This window comes from Musa acuminata, chromosome BXJ1-3, assembly GCF_036884655.1.
Source record: "Musa acuminata AAA Group cultivar baxijiao chromosome BXJ1-3, Cavendish_Baxijiao_AAA, whole genome shotgun sequence".
Lineage (NCBI taxonomy): Eukaryota > Viridiplantae > Streptophyta > Magnoliopsida > Zingiberales > Musaceae > Musa > Musa acuminata.
In genome coordinates this window covers 17629131-17650290 of record NC_088329.1, presented here as the reverse complement: position 1 = coordinate 17650290, position 21160 = coordinate 17629131, and the positions used below count along the sequence as shown (strand labels likewise).

Below are 21160 nucleotides of genomic sequence, written 5' to 3'. Positions count from 1 at the left end.
AAGAGATATTTTAGACTTTTATGGTCGGTCTTGATTTGAAAGCATCGCTTGATCAAGTACGATCGCCACCTCGTTGCTGCGTGCACAATGGCGAGCATCTCCTTATCATTTGTTAACATGTTTTGATAGGGGGGAGACAATGCCTTGCTAATGTATATGAGTGGTCGACCATCTTGCATAAGAACGTCTCCCATTCTGTTTCCAGATGCATCAGCCTCAATGATGAAGGGTCGGTTGAAATATGGTAGCGCTAGCACCGGCGTCGTCGTTATGGCTGCCTTAAGTTTATCGAAGGCAGTGGAGGCTCTATTCAACCATTGGAAGACATCTTTTTCCAGTAAGGAAGTAAGTGGTACACTGATCTTTCTATAGTTTTTCATGAACTTACGGTAGTAGCCTGTTAAACCCAGAAAGCCATGTAGCAATTTTATGTTCCTCGGGGTAGGCCAGTTTTGCATTGCTTCAATTTTGAAGGGGTCCACCGTCACACCTTCCTCTGATATGATATGCTTAAGATATTTCACCTTTTGTTGAAGAAAGTAAAAATTCGTAGCGGCCGTTGTGTGTTCGAAAGGCGGTTTTCGATATGACTTCTTCGTACACTCGTATTTGATAATACCCGGATCGAAGGTCCAACTTTGTGAAAATTTGTGCTCCCTTTCATCTAGCAATTCATCTACTACTGGAATAGGGTATTTATTATTGATGGTTATGCCATTGAGAGCTCGGTAATCAACGCATATTCGTCATGTTCCGTCCTTCTTACGTACAAGTAGCACCGGTGAAGAGTAGAGGTTGCAACTTGGCCGAATAACTCCTGTTTCGAGCATCTCTTTTACAATCCTTTCTATTTCATCCTTCTGGAGATGTAGATACTGATATGGCCGAGTATTTGCTGGAGATTTGCCTGAAAGAATCATTATATAATGATCATGCTGACGGGTAAGAGGTAGGTTGTGCGGTTCGTCAAATATATCTAAAAATTCAGCAAGCAAAGGAAGTAGTTTTAGATCTTCAAATTCTATTGGCTCTCCCTTAGTTTGCTGCTCAAGTTGTACCAAAAAGCCGCTGTATACTTTATGCAAAACCTTCTCATTTTGTTGTGTGCAAATCGTCGTTACGTCGCCCCCACGTTTCCCGTTCAGTATCACCTGTTTCTCCTTACTGTAAAATTTCATAATTAATTGCATAAAATTCCAAGAAATATCACCTAATGTCATCAACCATTTAATTTTGAGCATGGCCTCATGATCATCAAGAAGGAGAAGGAAGAAATATGCAATTATCTCTTGGTAAGGCCTCATGATCAGCAACAATTTCACTTGCAAGCGCCTACGATCATACTTCAAAATCCATCCATTTGTGACCTTAACGTCAAACCTGCTGCAATTCTCGATAGGTAAGGCCATCTGGATAGTAATCTTACTATTTAGAAAGGTATTAGTACTGCCCGTGTCGATGAGAACAGTGATCGGTTGTTGTTTGAGAAGGCCTCCAACTTTCATCGTTTGCGGGTTTGAGTAGCCAGCTAGTGTATGTACCGTAACTTCGGTCGGTTGTGGCTCTTCTTCTGCATCTTTTTCTTCTTGTTCAAGGCTCTCTTCTGGATGTTCAATGACCTCTTCCTCTATTGGTTCAATCATAAGAAGTCTCCCTTTACTACAGCGATGCTCACGGCTCCACGGCTCGTCACAATGCCAACATAACCCCTTCGCATATCGCTCCCGAAGCTCTTCTCTTATTAACCTTTTTGGTGTAGGGACTCGGTCGACAGTAAGGGGGGCTAAGGGCTTCAATATTGCTGGTTGAGGAGCGACCCTAGTCCTCCGAGCTTCATGGTTCAATTGCTCCTCTTGATGTCGTGCGAAAGAGATGGCTGACATAAGCGTATACGGTTGTCGCGCTTTAACTTCTCCTCGGATCTCCGACTTTAAGCCCTCAATGAAGGTCCTCAATAGTTGTTTTTTAGACCAATCACGAGTTTGATTAGATAACCTTTCAAACCTGGTTTGGCACTCCTGAATGGTGGAGGTTTGTCGGATCTTTGCTAGTTGTCCGTCAATATCCTCGTAATCGGTTGGTCTAAAGCGGATCAGCAGTCCTTCTTTGAATTATCGCCATGAAAGGACTCCATAAGTATGTTCAAACCAGTCAAATCACTGTATAGCATCCCCTTCAAGATGTATAGCTGCAATTTTCACCATAGATGCATCCGCAGTTTTATGGTACCGAAAATATCGCTCCGCGCGCGAGATCCAACCAATCGGGTCTCCTTCTTCCCATCTAGGGAAGTCCACTCTCATGCATGGATAGTTGGAGTCGGTCATAGAGCTTCCCCTCTCTTGGAAGTCATATCTTTGGGCTTGGTGCGATTGGTCAAAGCTCTCTCCTTGATGTGATTTCTTCGGGCTTAGTGGTTGGCCCAATCTGAGTTCGGTAAAGAGCGTCCGAATCTTATTCTCCATTCGCGCCTCGAAGGCTTCGAATTTAGCATTGATTACCTCCTCAGATGCCATAGTATATGCCGCCAAATCTGTGATGTTAAGATCTCTCTCTTTTGTTGTCGGGTTATAGGTATGTATTGGTTGAGAGAGGTGATGGTCGAAAGGGTTGGTAGATTGGTGCATGTAGGCTAAGGTTTAGGCTTGTTTTGTGGCTATTTTGGGTGCAGTTTGAGGGTGTGGTTTGGTGGAGTTTTAGGACTGTAGATGAAAGTTTTGGATCTATGGTAGATGGTAATAAAGGTTTAATAGAAATAAGTGGAAGTTGCAGCAAGTATGTGCTGTCTTGTAAGAGTAGAATTATCGTCGAAGAAACAACGGTTTCTCGACATAATTTCCACCAAAAACTTGAGAGAATTGAGGAGGGAATTGATAGCAAAATCACAGTTTATATGACAGCAAGGATATCTAATTTAATCAAGAAAATTTCGGCAGTATAACAGTAAGGAAATTGGTGCAAGTTGCGATTGTACAATTCTCGTCGAGAAATTTCAGCGGGTTATGACGAAAATTTGCAGCAATACAAAATCGTTTTTAGAGATGAATTTCTTAATAGATCAATCTTAGATGGAAGCCAAGATGATCTATGAAGTGTATAAGAAATTTCATTCAAAAAATATTGCAAATAGATGGGTTAAGGCAACAATATGCGGCTGAAATTTTCTGCAGCACAGATTTTTAAGTATAGCAGATTGGACGTAAAAGATTAGTGGTTTATATTATGAATTTTTTTATGAAACCAAAGGGAATTCCACTGTTAGGAAGTGTCAAAGCTATCATGAAAATTTCGTAGAGATTTGGATAGAAACAACATAGTATCAAGATCAAACAAACAGTGCTATGTGGCTGAAATTTTACAGTGTAGATTTTCAAGTATAGCAGATTAGACATAAAATATCAATGGTTTATATTGAGAATTTTTTGACAAAACCAAAGGAAATCTGCTGTTAGGAAATGTCAAAGATGTCATAAAAATTTCATAGAGATTTGGATAGAAAAATCACAGTAGCAAGATCAAACAGACGGTGCTATACGGTTGGAATTTTGCAATGTATCTTTCATCGTAGAGAAGAAAACTTTATGACGAAAAGTTTATGCAGCAATATAGGAATAATTTTTTTGGGATTTTCAAATAAGAATAACTAAATTGCAGCAGCAGTAAGGTAGAAAACCAGAACCTGTTGCAATTCACGGGGAGATCAAAGGATGATCCGTGGTGGTGGAGATGACGACGGAATTTGACAACGATCTCTTAAGCAATTGTGGGAATCGGTTTGGGCGATTGTGGATGGTTGATGGATGGCTGTGGAAGGGCAGCGAGACGCCAAGAACGCTGCTCTGATACCAGGTGTTAGAACCCTTGCAGATTCTAAACTTGGGGTTGATCTCTTTAGGGGATCGGCCTCCTTGGAACTCTATAGGGGTTCCTCCCTCCAAATTGTTGCTCAAAGGCTGCAGAAAAGATTCATCTATTGCTTATCAAAAGAGGAGAAATACATGGCTATTTATAGGGCTTCTAAACCCTAACTCCTAATAGGACTCCTACTCAAGACTCCTACTTCTAACCAACTTTTAATAGGACTCCTACTCAAGACTCATATTCCTTTACAACTCCTAATTCTTCTCTAAGAAATAACCTCCTAACCCTAGCCGGCCTCTTCACCTCTTTAATAGGGGTCGGCTTAGGTAGATTTTATATGAATGTCCCTCTCAATTAGGACTCTCCTAGCTAGAGTCCTAACAAGTTGCCCGTTGAACCCAACAGGCGAGCACTCGAGCCACGCCTGGGCACCTAGGCGAGCATCTAGGTGCCCGATGACTTCACTAGTCAATAAAGGAGTCCATAAAGCATTGCTGGTTTAACAACTATTTGTAAAATTTTTCGTTTAATCTCAAAGGTACCCGATCATAAACTCCTGATGCCTCATGGCGTTTCAACCATCCCATTTTTATTCTATGAATAATATTTTCATCAATTGCTTTATCTTGTTGAATAATTGATCTAAGATCCTAAAACTTAATAAAACTTCTTATGTATCTAACTTAACTATATATCCTCATGTCTATTCCTTATATTACCAAAATTACATCTCATTTATTTCGTCTTAGTCCTACTTAATCTAAAACATTTAGTTTCAAATGATTGTCTCCAACTCAAGTTTAGAATTAATTATACTTAAACTCTCATCACTTAAGATTACTCCAAGGTCTACCCAAGCAAGCAATGTAAAAAAGTAAAGACTTAATATGGATTCTTGATACAGCCTTATACTAATAGGAACTCACTAGACAAACTCCTTTTAATTGTAACACTAGTGGATACATTATCATGTATACCCTTTATAACATCATTATAACTAGTGAATACACATTATTTTTGAAACTCATCATAATGAATTTCTAGGAGCTATATCATAGGCCTTCTCTAAATTAATAAAAATCATAAGCAAATCTTTCTTTTTCTCTTAAACATTTTCATTAATTATCTTAATAAGTAAATAGCTTCTATTTTTATCTTCTAGACATAAAACCATATTGATTTTAGGAGATACTTATTTTAAGTTTTATCATACTTTCAATTACTCTTTTCCAATGTTTAAATTTTATAATGTGACTCATGCTTTTAATTCCTCAATAACTAGAATAATTTTAGATATCACCCTTATTCTTATAAATTAGCCACTCTTCTTCTATTTATTAGGCATCTTTTAAATCTCAAAATTTTGCTAAATAAACTAGTTAACTAAACTATGCCTTGGTCATTTAAATTTTTTCAAACCTTAATAGAGCTATCATTAGGTCTCTCACTCTTTATCTATTTTAAGACTTCTTTTACCTCACTAGCTCTAATTTTACGAACAAATCTATAATTACTAGATCTATCATTATTATCTATCTTTGAATCCAAGTCAATTGTGGAACATTCATTAAATAATTTATAAAAATATTTTTCTATCTTTTCTTAATTTCACTATCATTAATAAGGATTCTTTCATCTTCATCTTTAATGCATCTAATCACCTAAATACTTACACTTTATTTCTCTATTTTTTTCCCATCCTTGGTACCTATTATAAAAATTATCATAAGTCTTATATCTCATCATACTAACAACTCTCTTAGCCTCTATTTTAGATTTTTATTTTCTTAATTTTTTTCTTATTTTTATAATTTTATTAATCTTTAATAATTACTTTTTGAACTTTCTCACAAAGATTGTAATTTTGGTCCATACCAATATACCGAGCCCTGCTCGGTACGGTACGTACCAAGGCGTACTGACGATACACAGGGGTGTATCAACGGTACGTCCAAAATCATAAAAACACCTCCAAAAATACTTGAAAATAGAAAAAAAAAAATTAGATTAGTGTTTTTAAGTTAGAAATAAATATGAATTTAATATAATTTTAGCAAAAATAATATAAATTAAGAAATAATAATGCCACATATCTTTTTTGGGCTTTGAGGAGTAGCTTTGTGGTACATTTTAAATCGTCTTTTCGTTAATATTGAATTATCAACAAAGAAATTATTTAAATTGTTAGATTTTTTTTTTATACAACTTAAACTTTGATATACCTGGTTCTATCACCAAAAGGATCGACGGGATTCAAGGGTGATGGATTGGGGTCCTCAATCCTATGTATTTGTATATCAATATAATATATTTATTGAATCCAATCTTAAAATTGATCTAACGACATAGTGTACTGATACCAGTGTCTGTCATACCGAATCGTACCGCCCGGTACGGGCGGTACGTACCGGTCCGACAGGCTAGCGGTACGTGGATCGCCTGGTACCGGTCCGCACTGTAGCAGTGCTACAGTGCTCGGTACACCTGGGTGTACCGCTCGGTACACCTGGGTGTACCGCTCGGTACACCATACCGTACCGGTACCGAGCTCAAGTTGAAATACCGGTACGGTATGGTACGGTATTGCGAAACTTGACTGATACACTATATGTCATTGGTGCATCAATGTGGTGATGGTCGTAGTCTGATCGTCATGAACCACGTGTCCGAGGCGACTCCTGAGAAAATGACGAATGTGGCATGTATTGGTGCAGAGCATAAAGAATATCATAACTTCTACTTTGCTACTGATCTGCTACTCCGTATCATAAGATTAATCATCGTACTGTTGCTCCAAGAAGTATGACCAACAAAATATGATAATAAGAAAGAGATGTGAGTGAAAAAAAGTTTAAGAGAGTTTAAGATATTGAGAGAATAAAATGAGTTGAAAGAAGAGGGAGGAAAGGGTTTAAAACCCTTTTCTAAGCCTCAAATGGTCAAATTGATCGTTTAAAATATGGCAATCTTAAACCTTGATCGATAATGGTCGAAATTCAACCGTTATCGATTGGTACAAATCGATAACAGTTGGATTTCGACCGTTACTGCCCGGTACAAACCCCGTATCACCCAATACGGGTCAAGTGACTGGTACTGCCCAGTAGAAGGCAGTCCGCATACCGGTATCCTATCGGACCAGTACGTACCACTCGTACCGGGTGGTATGTACCGATACAACAAATCCTGCTTTCTCATGCCACCAACAACCCTCTTAGAACTAGACTCTATCTTTAATTTCTCCAAGAATCTCCTTTATTAAGATTCTAATCCTATTGATCATTATAGTCTAAATAATATTAATATTATCCTCATCTAAATTCCAAACAACCTCTTTTTGTATCTAGCTCTACTAAATTTTTTTCGTATCTTTTTCTTCTTCCATTTTCAACAACAAATATCTAATATCATAGTAACAAATATCTAATACCATCAACCAACAACAAATATATTTTTCTATTCAAAACTTCACCATCTAGTCTAGTAAGCTTTTTACTTCTTTCTCTTCTTCCATTTTCAATGACAAATATCTAATACCATTACCATTAACAAAAAATTCATCAACCTATGTTTGATTCATCAAGCTTTCACTTATAACATTATAATTCTTATATATCAGTGTCTGCCATACCGAATCGTAACGCCCGGTACAGGCGGTACGTACCGGTCCGACAGGCCAGCGGTACGCGGACCGCCCGGTACCTGTCCGCACTGTAGCAGTGCTACAGTGTTCGGTACACCGTACCGTACCGGTACTGAGCCCAGGTCGAAATACCAGTACGGTACGGTATTGCGAACCTTGTTATATATAACCTTATCAAACTTTCTAGTAAGAAATAAGTATGAGTTTTATAAAATGTACCAATTATTAGATTAGGTCTTGTGGCTGCTGGTGTCAAGTCTTGTATAAGAAGATAAAAACAAGCTCAACGGATAGGTGAGATAGGTTGAGGCTGAGGGATTTGCCTGATAACAAATTGAAACAGAAAAAGGTGATGTTCATAACTATGTTTAATTTTTAAAAAACAATGATGAACTGATTGGTCAGTAACCAGATCCCATTATATTGACAAGTTACAGGCAGCATAAAAATACTCAATTGAAGGCTTAAAGAAGCAGTAGCATCCTCCTTAATATGGCTTTATCTCTATTGTTAGAAAAAAAACTTGAATCAGCTAATAAGAGAATCCAAATGATATAACATCTACAGCAAGTGAATTCACAATTTACTAATCAGTTGGACAACAACCTTCTGTATTTAGTTCAAGCATCAGGCCAGAGCATTATAAAGAAGGTACAAGTTTTTAACAGCCCTTGTTCTACATTGATTCTTAGAGGTAAATTTATACAAGAGCCTCTTGTTGGAAATCGAAAGATGAATAATAGATAAATTGTTCGAGAGCATCCTTTCACTTTCAGATTCTAAAACCATTTAGACTTCAAAGAACAAGTGCCTACTCTCGAAGAAACCTATATAATCAGAAAAGATTTTTCTATGCAAGAAAGCAGAAATGAATTTTTTTAGGGTCAGGACAAGCTATACATTGTTTAGGATCATTCTTTGTTGTTAGGTTAAAGATTTATGCTCTCCAGGAAGTTGTTTATAGTATTATATTCCCTTTTCTCTCATAATTCCCCCTATCATCTTCTGGACACACATTCTCCTTCTGGTCAACCAGTTAATTTAGAACATTGGCATCTAAAAGAACTTAATGTTTGTTTCACCAATCTCTACAGAGATACGTATGGAATTAGATCTAACAAAATAAATATTTTAGTATTTATGTCAAACAATAGTGATTAACAAATTCATGAACCAGACCCCTTTCCAATCCATTTCCATAATCAGATCATACTTCTAGACCAGCCTGGACCATTCAACATGGCTAGTTTTTCATTAACCATTAAAAATGACCAATACCATGTGAATGACCGGATTTTATCATATCAACTAAAAGACCAAAAGGCCCATGATTCAACTTTCACAAGGCCAAAGGGAAACATTGCCAAAATACCTCAATGCCCCTCAATACCATGCCTTGTTCTTCTCATTAACTGTGACCCCAGCATCTACCCTCTCATCATCATAGAGATGTCAAACTTCTGTTTTATTGAGTTCTGTGAGCAAGACCACCTCACTGTACCTTTTTGATCTGTCAATAATACTCTTTGCCAACTGCCAAGTTATGTGGGTTGTATGTTTATTTATCCCCAGAACAAGTGGCCTCTAACATAACTGATGCCTTCTACATCACATATGACTGCAAGAAATAGTTTATGGACATACATAATAAGTCTAGAGGTGTGGGGCCACCAAGCAATAGGTGATAAGATGATGCATCCAAGACCCAGCCTCGTTTCATAATCATGTTGATAGGTTTCAGTCTTTTAATCACCGCTGCTTCTACAGTGCTTCTTTAGCAGAGGCCATCATTCGAATATTTATAAACAATAAATAATTACTTGAAGAAATTTGATCGTTCTTGAGAAACACTTAATTTCTTAAATACGAAACAGAAAAATTGGTTTATTTATTAAGCATTGACAGCAGTCTACTTCAGTTTTAACAACTTTATTTTATTTAAGTGATTAATGTAAGAGTAGAACTTGTAAAATAATATAGCATAATCCTGAATTGTTTGTTACTCCTAAATAGGTGATTACAAACTCCTAAATAGGTGATTAATGCTTCAGTAATGCCTAAGATCTCAATAGCCCCACTATGATTTTTTTTGTTTTTATTAGTACAAATTTATCGATTTTAATGTATTTTAAGTACTTATAATGAACTTAAGATGTCCCCAGTTTACCAATGTCCAACTAGAAAACTGTTAACCCAAGGCTTGGCTGGATTGTTTTGATAACTACAATTTAAAATCTCAAGCAATAAAACCATGTTAATATCTAATAGAGCTCTACATTCAGCTATTTAGATCAGAGGCCTATTTAAACAACCTTTTGAGGGTGAACCATTCATAAGGCTCCCACTAATGTGAGGTTTGGAAAGGATCAATATATACAGCCTTACCCGGATAACCAGAGAGCTATTTCTATTGATTTAAAACATGGTCACCCTGCTCACAAGGGGAGCAACCAATGTTAAAATCATGATACATAATAAGAAGAGTGCAGAAAATGGTACTCAAGGGTATTTACTTACATTCATCAACCATATCAATAAAATCGACCACAATGATGCCACCAATATCTCTTAGACGTAGCTCCCTTGCAATCTACAGCAAAATAAAATGATTTAAGTTTTAGCAACTTCTTCCATCGTGGCAAAATAGACTTTAAATTAAGGTTGGTATTTTGATTGTGTTAACTATTTACATCAAACAAACACAAGAGAAGAAGAAACGGAAAGAGAGTCCTTGAGACTCGCTCTTGACTTTCAGCCCATCCAGTGCAATTTTATGAATGAAACATTTGCCATGGTTAAGATCAACCACTGGGCAACTTAGATCAAGGAGTTTTCATTTTTAGTGCTGCTACAAATAAAATGGAAACAACAATGTTGTCATGGTGAAGACTGGTCATAAATAGTTGAAGGGTGAGACTGGACAGGAATTCAGCATCACAAGAATCTTTCAAATTAATGATTTAACATGATTACTAAAGTGGTGACAAAGATTTGGATTTAACATACTTGTTTCACAGCTGCAAGATTGACATCTAGAACAGCTTTCTCCTGAGATGTCCCTTCTCCTAGCATGCACTGGCCCCCATTAACATCGACTGAAACCAAAGCTTCAGTCTGTTCAATCACCAGATAACCTCCATTAGACAGAGGGACCCTACAAGAAAAGCAGAACATTAGCATTAAACTATAGTGCAACTATTTCAGGCACTTACAGAAAAAAAGCCACCAAAGTATGCTGTAAGAGGAGAAAACCAGCCACACAAGTATTTATATCCCCTTGAGCCAAACAGAACAGCGTCCAATCAACAAAGGTACCATGTCGGAATCATCAGATTAGCATCATAAGAATCCACCAATCTAATGGGGCAGAAACTAACGGAATCAACGTTTACCCTTAAATTTTCCGGGGACCCTTTGAATGAAGTTTATCTTCAATGGTCTTTGCATTATCTAATCCTGCTTCCACTTAGCATCTTCAAAAAATGCAGGTGGATAAATTTTGGATCTCTCGTATGATGTGTATAATAATAATTTACTATATCAAAATATCTATATGATATTATTACTATTTATTTTTCCAATAAATATGTAATAATTATTTTAAAAAAGCTTTTTATTTATTGCATTTTAATTCATGACTTAATAAAAGTAGATAACTCGTGAAATATATGAGTAAAGTAATTTTTAACAATATGATATTTATATTTCTCTCAAGTTATTTTTATTTTTCAAATATTTTTATGATTTATTTTTTAAAAAATTATCTTTTTGGCGCATTCCAATCTCACCTATCACAACCAATCAATTCTGATGTTATTGCCCTTAGACCAATATGAATTTGCAAAATATGGTAAAAAGGCCTTCAAATGCTTCACCATGAGATTCTTCGTTATTCTTCGTTAAGTGCCTTTATCTTTTTGGCGCATTCCAATGCTTCACCATGATAGAACAACCAGGCAGTAACTTTATCATATTCTTCGTTAAGTGAGCAGATATTTACAAGTCAAATGCAAACTAGAAACACAGAGTTCTATAGCCAATACTTATAAAAATTTGTTCCATTCATGATTTAGCTAAATAATCACCAACTTTGAACCCAGCAAAAGTTTTGAAGGCATACATTATGTCCAAAGGGACAATGACTACAGCAAGTATGCATCAAGATCATGCCCTATATTAAAACTCTAATCAAGATGCAAGGATGCATGCAGAAATAATGTTGTACATGTACTCTATTTACAACTGATACAGTAAGCCAATTACTGTCTTCGATCAAATATCTCCAATCTCAAGTCTGTGAACTACAGAACCCATGAGAGTCAAATCTGTTTGGACAGATAAATTAGACTGCTTGTACTTACCTTTTACTAAGAATGCTGTTGATCTCTTCTTCGATGTTGTACTCATCAAAAATAGGAATTCTTTTATCATAGAGCTCAACCCGGTTACACAAGTCTGGTGCAATTTCCTGGAGATAGCTGGTAACCTGAAGATCAAAAGCACTGGTGACAAGTGGTTGATGTTCCAAAAAAAAAGAAGTTCTACATTGGTCAATAATTTTTCCTCGAATTTCAACAACTTTTATCTACTGAATGAGAATTAGCCATGTGAAAAATCACACAATTCACTAACCAGCAGTCTAAAACAAATAGCTACTTGTATTTCAAGGCAAAATATACACTAAGGCAACAGTTTTAGTTTTATGCATCTGAATGATTAAACTTGCAAAATCAAAATCAATGTTCGCTTTTAGTGAATATTATACCTCATGATAAGTTCGAGGAGAATCGACAGCCATGCTCTTAACCTGAAGATTAAGGTCACAGGTAGACAAGTGAGATTATGACATTCAAAGTCAACAGAACTGTTAGAGAGAGAAAGAGAGGGAAAGAGAAAATAATTCAAAAAACATACACATAACAGAAAATTGGGCAACCTTCTCATTGAAATAGTCTTGAACAACAGACAAGGTCTGACCCATAGCCCTGTGCAACATTACAGGAACTGCATCTTCTACACCCTCTTCAGCAGCTAAAGCTGCAGATTTTGCATGTTCAATTATGCTTTTCCATGTTGAAATTAAACCATCAAGATCTTTTTTCAGTTCATCCAAAGAATGACCAGCAGCAACTGTTCGTACTGTTAAACCAAAACCTGGGGGTTGCAATGTTTTTGCAATAACTTTTAAGCGAGTGCGTTCTGCCCCTGTGATCTTCTTTGAGACTCCTATCCTATCACATCGAGTGATTAATATCTGCAAGAAGCAGAGACAACTTCCTCACGACTGACAATTGTATTGTCAACAAAAAATAGATTTTCTTACATGTTCAGCAACTTAAAACTGGCCTATCGAGACTGAAGCAAAACATGTGGTTCAATGAGCTCTTGCTAGAGACACAACAATTCAATTTACATTTATACCTGAAGCTATGTACTGAATCAATGCAATCAATGAATGCAGCCAAACATTGCCTCTGTATCTGAAACTTATCTCTAGGATCAATAGACTTAAATGTTCATCTGGCATAACATCTTTCAAGCAAATAAATTAGGTTTTATGTAAAAATACTGGAATTGAAATTGAAAAATTACACTCACTAAACATTTAGCTACTAATACACGAAAGAAGCATTAGAACTTTGATCTTGATCTTGAACTCATTTTGATATGTAATGATAGTTTCTTACTAGTTTCGATGATTTATCGGACCAATAACTACCAACCTATATCATCCAATATACTTAAAAACAACAAAGTGATAATACCAAGTGATAGCAAGGTGTATGGTCCATTGTTATCCATGGTCAAACTAGTAAATATCGATCAGTAGTACTGAACCAATATTTTAAAGCATGATTGGAATAATTTCTATTTCACTGCAGTCATTAGGGAGTTTTACTTTTATGATTTGTTGATGTCAGTATATATGGCAATGTCTGAACTATATGTCTCCCCTTACAATGTTAAATGCAACCATTAATATTCAAGGAAATATACTATAAACTATTGGGCCTAGAAATTAATGATTAGAACTCCTTGACTATTATAGCTTCAGAATAACAAACTTATATCAGAGATGAACAACCATACACCATGCTTGCACTCAAGTGTTTGCAAACATGCCAACATGCATGCTGAATATGTCATAGCCACATGTACTCCAAGACGTCTGCAATGCATCATTTTGTATTTTGTAGGCATGCCATCCCACAGACAACTGTAAGAATTTGAATTAAATAATATGACAATAATAAAAAGAAGAAACAACATTGTGTACATGGGTCCTGATCAGCAATTTAATTCTGCAAAAAGCAACAAGCAAATAATCTGTCACATCCTATCTTATTGCTCTCATTTCACTTTATTTCTTGGCACAGATCTTATGAATCAGTTCATCTCACCTTGCCCACATAATTAGAGGAAGGTTCTCCTCAATAAGTACTGCTCATAACTTTCAGGACACAATTATTCTTTATTAAATCTTTTCTAATATCACTGAACACCCACCTCAATAATTTAATTTTCTGCGACACCAACTTATTGTTTGTAATGCCACCTTGCCACCTATCATCCTAACCTAGAACAAATATTAACATGGACTGAATAATTATATGACAGGTCATAATACCAAAAACAATTAGGCATGTTATTGTTTATTAGCAGTGAAGTATAACCATATAGTGTGATCATCTTTTCCTTGTCACCATATGCTAGTGGCTCCAAGGATCAAGTTTTTTAGTTGCATCCTAAGGCAATTACTATTTTGAATGAAATCATGAGGTACAAAAAAGTAAGAGAACCAAGCATTACCAGAAAAATATATTGCAAGTTATTATGCAGTCCTACCATGTAAGAAAGGAAAGGAAACATAGCTGCTGGTATGTTGCTAAACAAAAAGAGATTTACAAAGTTGATAAATAACAAAATAAAACTAAAATACAACTAGATTATACTACATACATACCCAGAATCTGCTTCTTAGATTAGGATAAGCAGTTAGAGCAGGACCTTTTGTCCCTAGTCCCTCTTTAACCACTTGCACGATTACTTTTGTTCCTTCACGAACATGACCCCATTTATTTTTGTCCTTACCAATGACATCAGAATTCCTCAAGCTCTGTCGTATTAGAAGTGGGAGACCAGAGCTGTTTGAGCTTGTTGTTGCTAGTGGGAGGAAATCATCCATATACTCGTCTTCAATGTGAATCCCATGTTCCTCACTATTTTCTTCGGAATCAACTACACCATTGTACTCAATTATATCATCATTCATGTTCATCTCATTAGCATCAGAGACATCCAGTTCATCTGCTACTTCATGTTCATCAAGATGGTCTACGTCTAATAACTCATCGGACATATCATCTTCATCATAAGAAGGCTGGTCATGCCCATGGTTTTCAGTATTAACTTTTGGTTCAAGCCTATTAGAATTGTTAGCAGACTCTCTCTCAATCTCATTATGGAATGGAGGATACACAAATGGTTCTCTATTCCGCTTAACATCCATAAAGGAAGGCCGAGATATCCCGATATCTACAAATGCCCCACCCATATGGGGAACAAGCTTTGTGAGCACACCTAAATATATACTATCACACTGTACATTATTTTTCACCGGTTCCAATAGTAGCTCAACAAGCTTATCATCTTCCAATACAGCAATTCTTTGCATGGTGCATCCGGATGAATTTATAAGTATTACTGTTGAAGCAGGTTCATCGATGTGGACTAGCTTGTGATCATCCTTGGGTGACATTTTTTCAATCTCATGCAACTTTCCCAGTCCCTTTTCTGGTTGTTGTTCTTCTTGACTGATTGCATCACCAAGTTCACCAGAATCACTAAAAGATAGAAGAGTAGATCGAAGGAGCCATGGTTCCTCAACAGGTTGTTCTTGTTCGGAAAGTTTCTCCTCAGAACCTTCAGAATTCTTTTTGGTATCCATATCTAACAATTTACGGTCTTCTTTAGGCATACAATCTTCTGACGAATGTTCATCCAGCAAAGAAGCACCATTAAGACTTCCCAATATCTCAAGCTCACCTGTCAATCCACTGGAAGCATTTAAGTGTTCAGTGCCATGAAAGGAGTCTCAAGCAACGAATTGTTGCGCCAAGTGAAATTACCTGCAGAGGAAGCTCGATAACTTTCATGCATGATGTGATTGTCAGGAAAGTCTACATCCAGCATCCATGATCCCCATGAGGGAACTGGTGGTCCTTGTATTCTAGTCCTCATCCAACAATCTCTCACCACGATCACTTCATTTTCTCCACCACGAGAAGGTATGGATAGAGAGAACTCAGGCCCCAGTCTCCAAACAGGGTCCCTAGAACGCTGTTTCTTGTCTTTTATGAAATAATTGTATTTGAAATGAATCCCACAAGGTACCTAAAGATACATGGTAGCTTGAGAACTTACAAGAACTTATTTCTCCAAACATATTGAAAGAACTCAACAAAGTATTCAATATCAAGGTCAAGGTTGCTTTACCAGATGTCATTAGACAATGTCTCAATATTTTCAGTAGTCAAAATATGACTGTCACAAATAGATTATTAGTACCAAATTGCAGAAAATATGAAAACATTAAATCAACAATGTGTTAAAGCCTGAGGAGGGGGCAGGGGGAGGTATTTTCTTTTGAAGAGGAATATCCAAAAACAACTTCTCAGGTACTTTGGGAATTCGTCTCTGTTAGCTATTTGTTTAGAAACTCCTGGTGCATTTGGACAACAGAAATATAGTGACATTTGTTTGGAGGTGCTTGAAAACAGTTAAATTGAGATTCACAAGCCATTGCTTTTAACTTGGAACTTCTGACAGAAACAGGAACAGTAGAGATGTGCTCAAATATGGACTAGGACCCACTGGATGGTAATAGAAATTCACATAAATGAGCAAAATAAATATTAAAGTTGAAGCAAATAAACAACATTGAAAACAGTGGAAGCACCCACCTAATGTCCAATCTTCCAGTTACCCATTAATCAACACTTAACATATATGATAAGTTTTATAAAGTATTGCTTAATATTTTCAGTTCCAATCTCATGTTGAAGAATAAAGTCAACACTAATTTGCATGCACAGAGAAGTCATTTTTGACATAATATTTCAGATAAACAGACATATAGATATAATCAATTGCTACAATATTAATGCATTATACAGCAAATAATAACAATCAAAAGTCCAGGAAGGTAAATCAGTTGAGAACAAATCGAAATCCAATCTAAGCACCAAATAGGAGTCACAATTGCTTAAGTTCACAATTCATCATGCTCAAACTCAACTTAGTGAAGTATTAGCAAAGGTTATCTATGGTGAACAAGTACTAAAGATAAAAAGAAGAAGGGTAAAAAGTAAATCTTGCCACTGAGCACATAAGACTACCTTTATTTCAGATGTCCATAAGTTAGCATGTCCTCTACAGCGAGATAAGCGAATAGCCATATCTGGCTCCCAACAGCCTAGGGAAACAGGATCGCCTGTTATAAATAACAAATAGCCATCTTCTATATCAGCTTTGACACTCCAAAGTACCTTCTGCACCCCTTTGCATGTTATGGCTGAGTCACCTGAAAGATACATGGCCTTGAAAAGCTATAATTTGAGGCCAGTCCTCGACCATTAAAATGTTGTGAAGATTGGAAAATATCATATAAGAAATGTCAAGACAAATGGAAAAAAATCATTAGTTTTATAACTAATGAAAAGAACACGAGGGGTTTGTACTATGAAAAGAACATGAGGATTTTTTACTATGAAAATAATATCAAAGTGTAATAAAAGTTGACGTTCTGTTCCAGCTACTGTCACTTTGCTAGTCTACATTTCGTCATCTAAACTAGCAACAACAACAAAGTGAAAACCAACTGCAGGATCAAGGAGAAGATTACAAGAGAAGAAAGGAATGTTCTACAAATTGACCATTAGAAATTTTGGCAAATGCTATTAGCCTTTCAAGATATTCAGGGCTGACTGAAAGAAGCTGAGCCACAAATGAGAAAAGTTTGCCGAACTAGACTTAATTTAATAAAAATGTATAACATAAGAGCTTTGTATTACATGGCAGAAGCATACGAAAGTTACTGACAAGACAGAGAGAGGTATAAAAATTGATGCAACAGCTTAGTGAAAAGTTTCTGAAAGTAAATTTTGTAGTATATTTTTTACCACATAAGAACTTTAAAGAAAAACACCAATACCATCCATCGGGGAGATCAATGTTCCTGAAAGATGGGAAGAAATTCCAGGGCAAAAAATGGCCTTCATTTCATTCTGCTGTAGCATCCATTGCCAATTATATCTGCAAAACAACGAAGTGTTTGAAATGCTTGGCCTCTACAGGCAATTGCATCAGACTTTGAAATAGAGTGCATCCAGATGTAAAAAATGAGTACATGTAAATTTGCATACCTTCAAAAATCAACAAAGCTAAAGACTAGAGTATCGTGATGGCACAAAAAACCTTCAGATATCATAATTCTAGCAATTAAAGTTTTCATGTGAATACAGAGAGGGCAAAACCACTTTAAAGCAAGCATTTTGATTTATATTTTCTCGGCAGTCTCTGTGTCGCATAACCTCTCACTTATGGGTGGCATTATTTTCTTCTCAGGAAATGAGATACTTGAATAAATTTCCATGTAATCAAGGGTTGACAAATTTCAGGGGAATGTCCCAAATACCCTAGTTATCTCAAGAAAACTCACAAAGGGAATGTTATTGAGACTGCAGATTTCTGACCATATGTGCTAATACTGATTTTAATGCTAGTGGCAACAACAAAGTAACCTAGTATCTCAATAATTCGTATAGAGCAGAACCTGTTGACATGGCTCCAACTTTTTAGCAGTAGACCATTCAGTTTTATATCCAAAGTCCAAACCTACACTTTCTAGTTTTCCAAACGTGGAACTATTTAGGAACCATGACAAAAACCCTCTCACAAACTCAAATCTATAAAGTCCTTATGAATACACCACAACTCAACAGTGTCCCCCATTCCATGGCATCCTCAATTTTTAACTAAGCACATTGCAAGACTAAAGAGTAATCACATCTTCTCACTATGAAATATTTCGGCTCCAGACACACAGAAAGAAATTAAGAAAGAAAGAAAAAAATAAGCACATTAAAAGAAGAAATTGAGTATCTTTTGGATATATCTTACTTTAGACTAGGCTAGGCAGCTGCCGAGAAAGAAATAACTAAAAAGCATTTGGCTGAGGAACTGCATGAATTTGAGGTGCAACTTGCGGCCAACCAAGACATTAACCAAAAATTCCATTTTCAGCCAGGAAATATAGGTGACACTTAAGCAGAAATTTATCAATCTATGATTTGATCCAAATGAAGGATTTAGGGTACGTTATAACTATTAAAGAATGCTTTAGAAATTGACAAAAAATGAGGATTAAACCTCACAGGGAGAGTAACCTTCTAGCAAGCCTGCATTGAGAGTCTTGAAGGGCCATCTATTGCAATAAATGGGTGAAAGCTGGTGGACATCACAGAGCCCGAAAACAGGCGAAAATCAAAGAAAAGGGAGAGTAATTCGCCACCCAATTTTGAAAAACCCTTTTTTCCATAAACAAAGCAATACTTTCCCTTAGAATATACAGGAGAGTTCCTCGGTGCAACATGCAATTTCAATAAATAAAGAAAAAACAAAATTTTCCTACTGTTTATCAATAAGAGACATCAGCAAACGTATTTATGAGGTACAAAGTAGGATTCACTGAGCACAAATTACCGTCGCAAATGTAAGCAATTACCTAGTTGAAATTGAAACAAAAACCATGCTTGAACCAATCACAACGTAAGTCCCACAGAAATCGTCAAAGGAATAGGAGGCGGAATTATTGACTCCAACTAAAGCAGAACACAGAACAATATAATAAAAGAAGGTACTCGAGGAACAATCACCCAGAAAGCATGTGAGACAGAGAGAGAACGTACGGCGGGAGCAACCTTCCCGGGGAACCAAACCGCAAATAGTGGTCGACCCCGCGGCGGCGCCCGAGGGGTAAGAGATGGCAAGTTTCCCAGAGCTCCATGGAGCTCCGCGTTTGAATCCCACCTGGGTTACGAAGACAGAGAGGAGGCGCGATTGGCGTCGCCATCGAAAGTGGCGCAAGGTGACAGGACAGGGAAGAGGAGCATTCCCGGAGTTGCAATTGTGGATTGAAAGACAGAGAGAGGAGGAAACGGCGACGGAGTGGGTTTTGGCTCGAGGTTTTTGGGTGGAGCGAAGGCCGAGGCGAAGGGATGGGGATAAGAAGAGATTTAATTTCTGGCAACTTTTACATATAAATAAATAAATAGATAAATAATCTGTGTTACAAATCCTGGCCCTGTATTTGGAGATTCGCAGGATCGACGGTTGAGATTAAATCTGTGCATGCCCTGGGTTTCTGTTTCGTATTTTCAGAAACAAAAACAGAAACTTGCTTCGGGCTTTCATAAAGGTAAAAAGCAAAATACAAACAAAAGCAATAGGTTTAAGCTTAAGGAAGATATTTATGTTGGAAGAAGAAACAAAATCAAAATCGAATATGAGCAAACAATATTTAACTAGAACGTTGATGATTAAAAATCAACTAAAATAATGACACAAAAATAAAACGTGATAAAATGGTTGACGGAAACATTGATGAACAAACTTATTGTGATTCTTTATGTTATGGCTTAAGAAGGGGTACGGCTTGGTTCAGTTCCGATTGTGTAAGGTCGTCCACATTGTCATGAACGTTCATCGCGTACCTGCAATAATTTTGTTCAACGAACCGTTTGTCACTTTTGTATGCTTGCACCGAGACATGGAAGCAAGTTTTGCCTTAGTTTTGTGTGTTTTTGCTTGTAAAAATACATGTTCGAATAGGTTATAATGTTGCAATGTGACCGCTCGTCGCGTCGGGCTGAACTGCCTAAAACAGCTCAGTTTTTACATTTCACGACTTGTTTCTTGCAAGTCGTAACTGCATATAAAACGTCAGCCATCTCAGCACCTTGAAAACCCTTGGGTGGCACAGGGCTAGATAGGGCTTCGATATATTGTCGGGCGTTAAAAAATCTTCATAAGTTTGCACGTTAACTTGTCGGGAACTTACCTTCGCGCCCGGTACCCGGTGAGCAGTTGTTTGTGGAGTTGCAACTGTTTATTCTTCTACCTTCTAAATTCTTTGTTTTCTCCTTTCTCTCTTTTCTCTCTTGCACTCAAGGTGCTTGCTGAATTATTTGTAAAGCTTCCCTCTCCGTGAGACGTCGGGATTTGTCTGTCGCTCGTTTTCAATCTAATCAACTTTCTATTTTATAGGTCCTTCGGGACCTGTACGAGGTTGCAACTAGGCTGAACCATTTGTAGACGCATATATCACAAGGGCGTCTCATAACTTAGGCAATCTCAGCTAAGTCTGAGGTATTGGAGCAAGGGTGCTTCATGACTTAGGCAACTTCAGCTAAGTTCATGACTTTACCACAAGGGTGCCTCACGACTTAGGCAATTCTAGCTAAGTCTGTGATATTATTATGGTATCAGAGCGAGCAAGCAGCGAAGCAACTTCATAATCTCACCATGGCTAAGCATCGTGGCAAATTGAGCAAGGCCGGACAAGCCGGACCTTTGCCCCAAATAGCCGTAGGTGGG

The 21160-nt window shown here is 36.9% G+C and overlaps 1 protein-coding gene across 4 annotated transcripts in view; it reads right to left on the bottom strand.

Annotated features, from left to right (window-relative positions):
- LOC135623700 (ribonuclease E/G-like protein, chloroplastic) overlaps nt 1-19789 on the bottom strand; it is a 29581-nt gene extending 9792 nt beyond the window's left edge. The window contains exons 1-11 of one of the 4 annotated variants that reach the window (XM_065126958.1): nt 19474-19789; nt 17718-17818; nt 16903-17087; nt 15634-15898; nt 14469-15550; nt 12441-12758; nt 12270-12311; nt 11866-11990; nt 10511-10658; nt 10022-10094; nt 7742-7827 (exon numbers count right to left, since the gene is read on the bottom strand). In XM_065126958.1, the coding sequence (XP_064983030.1) occupies nt 7757-7827; nt 10022-10094; nt 10511-10658; nt 11866-11990; nt 12270-12311; nt 12441-12758; nt 14469-15550; nt 15634-15898; nt 16903-17087; nt 17718-17818; nt 19474-19637 (2574 nt within the window). In that variant the 5' untranslated portion in view covers nt 19638-19789 and the 3' untranslated portion in view covers nt 7742-7756. Of the gene's footprint in view, nt 1-7741; nt 7828-9674; nt 9936-10021; nt 10095-10510; nt 10659-11865; nt 11991-12269; nt 12312-12440; nt 12759-14468; nt 15562-15633; nt 15899-16902; nt 17088-17717; nt 17819-19473 lie in introns of those variants that run through there. The other 3 variants (XM_065126965.1, XM_065126950.1, XM_065126969.1) reach the window with 3 other exon arrangements.
- Nucleotides 19790-21160: the final 1371 nt, after the last annotated feature.